This window comes from Tupaia chinensis, unplaced genomic scaffold (genome assembly GCF_000334495.1).
Source record: "Tupaia chinensis unplaced genomic scaffold, TupChi_1.0 Scaffold138812_1, whole genome shotgun sequence".
Classification (NCBI taxonomy): domain Eukaryota; kingdom Metazoa; phylum Chordata; class Mammalia; order Scandentia; family Tupaiidae; genus Tupaia; species Tupaia belangeri.
The window spans coordinates 968,383-970,648 of record NW_006198705.1 but is presented as its reverse complement, the minus strand read 5'-3'; the positions used below and the strand labels follow the sequence as shown (position 1 = coordinate 970,648).

Below are 2,266 nucleotides of genomic sequence, written 5' to 3'. Positions count from 1 at the left end.
CCCAGGCGGGGACCCCGGCCGCGCGCGCCTTGGGGTCCCAGGAATCGGGCGAGGGCGAGGGCGAGGGCGCGGGTCTGGGCAGGCCTGGGGCTCGCCGAGCGCATACTTTCCCTAGTCGCTTTGTGCAGCCGAGATGGGTGTGGACTCGGAAGAGACTTTCGGTGGAATCGGGGAGACCCTTCATTTTTGCTGTAACTCTGGATTCTCAGCCACTCCCCTCGGGCTCGCCTTCCTCCTGGCTCCACTCTCGGCCAGGCACGCGTGCTGGAGAGCGCGCGGGTGTGTCCGCGAGGCTGTGCGCGCCGGTCTGCGGGAGAGGCCCGGCCGCGAGGAGAATTGATTTTACGCGCTTGAACCCGAGTCGAGCTGTGGGGGGGAGGGGAGGAGGGCAATTGTCTCGCTGTCGCAGGACGTGCTTTGAATGTAAAACCCCGTCTTTCAGCTCCCTCGCGTCCCTGTCCCCCCAGCCCAACCTCTCCTCGACGTCTGGAGTCCCTGCAAACCTGCCTCCTGACGCCGCCCCCTGCGGTGACCCGCAGCTCAGTTCTGCAGCCCTCCGCCCTCCGTATTCCCTAGCTTCACTTGATTCCCCCCCCACACACCACACAACCTCTACCTCCGGGCGCAGCTGCTGTTTGCTACAGAAACGCCCAGTTTCAACTTTCTAACCCTGCAAAATACAAGCCCAGCGGCTGTGCGGGGTCACAAAGGTTGAGCGTCTGAGTCCCAGGCTTTCAAAGGTGTAAGTTGCCATGCCTCTGGGGAGGGGTCGTGCATGACTAAATGCAACTTTTTCCTCTGTCTCAGTTTTGGGAGGTTATCAGTGATGAACACGGCATCGACCCCACTGGCAGTTACCATGGAGACAGTGATTTGCAGCTGGAGAGAATCAATGTGTACTACAATGAAGCCACTGGTAACTGTCCTGGCCCCCATTGGGGTAACCTCTCCATTCTGAACCTGATCCCAGGGGTGTGGCTCCCTGGGAGGGTGGACTAGCCAGGTTTAGATCCTCACTCTCCACAGTATTGCAGTGGGCTCCCCTGTGCCACCCCAGCCCTCTGAGCACCTGATGGTGGGTCCTCTTTTGTTTGATGGCATTATCAGTTTCTGTGGGAAGGAAGTGGGTACGAAGCCCGTCTTTGCAGAGATCACTGCCTGCCATTCTCAGCCAGCGCTTGTTCTCTGCAGGTAACAAATACGTGCCCCGGGCTATCCTGGTGGATCTGGAACCTGGCACCATGGACTCAGTGCGGTCTGGACCATTTGGCCAGATCTTCAGGCCAGACAACTTCGTGTTCGGTGAGTGGCTGGCATGGTTAATGGCCATTCACGAGGGGCTCGTTGGACACTGGGCAGCTTGGGGTGGAGGGGCGTGACTACCCAAGGGAAAGCATAGAGAACGTCTAGTTGTGTGGCACCTTAGTCTTCATAGAGGCTAAAGAAATGTTGCCTTTCGACTTGCAATAGCAAGGTGACTTCGCCTTCTTTATTTATAATTACATGCACAACCAAATATTTTAATGTCTGGGCACTTGGGTGATAATCTGAAATCCTATTTGAGTACTGACTCACTGATCTGTATCAAGGGGTTTAAGGGAAGAAGGAATTGAATACTAGTCACTGGTCAAGTCTCTCCCTCTGGCAGGCCAGAGTGGTGCTGGGAACAACTGGGCCAAGGGCCACTACACAGAGGGGGCCGAGCTGGTCGACTCGGTCCTGGACGTGGTGAGGAAGGAGTCAGAAAGCTGTGACTGTCTCCAGGGCTTCCAACTGACCCACTCACTGGGAGGTGGCACCGGCTCGGGCATGGGCACCCTGCTCATCAGCAAGATCCGGGAGGAGTACCCAGACCGCATCATGAACACCTTCAGCGTCATGCCCTCGCCCAAGGTGTCAGACACGGTGGTGGAGCCCTACAACGCCACCCTGTCTGTGCACCAGCTGGTGGAGAACACGGATGAGACCTACTGCATCGACAACGAGGCCCTGTACGACATCTGCTTCCGCACCCTCAAGCTCACCACGCCCACCTACGGGGACCTCAACCACCTGGTGTCGGCCACCATGAGCGGCGTCACCACCTGCCTGCGCTTCCCGGGCCAGCTGAACGCCGACCTGCGCAAGCTGGCTGTGAACATGGTGCCCTTCCCACGCCTGCACTTCTTCATGCCTGGCTTTGCGCCCCTGACCAGCCGGGGCAGCCAGCAGTACCGCGCGCTCACGGTGCCCGAGCTCACCCAGCAGATGTTTGATGCCAAGCACA

The 2,266-nt window shown here is 58.6% G+C and overlaps 1 protein-coding gene across 1 annotated transcript in view; it reads left to right on the top strand.

The window, feature by feature from the left end:
• LOC102471932 (tubulin beta-2 chain) overlaps nucleotides 1–2,260 on the top strand; it is a 2,661-nt gene extending 401 nt beyond the window's left edge. The window contains 4 exon segments of the mRNA XM_027765598.1: nucleotides 808–916; nucleotides 1,192–1,302; nucleotides 1,649–2,143; nucleotides 2,146–2,260. Coding sequence (XP_027621399.1) covers nucleotides 808–916; nucleotides 1,192–1,302; nucleotides 1,649–2,143; nucleotides 2,146–2,255 — 825 coding nt within the window. The 3' untranslated portion in view covers nucleotides 2,256–2,260.
• The last annotated feature ends 6 nt before the right edge of the window (nucleotides 2,261–2,266 follow it).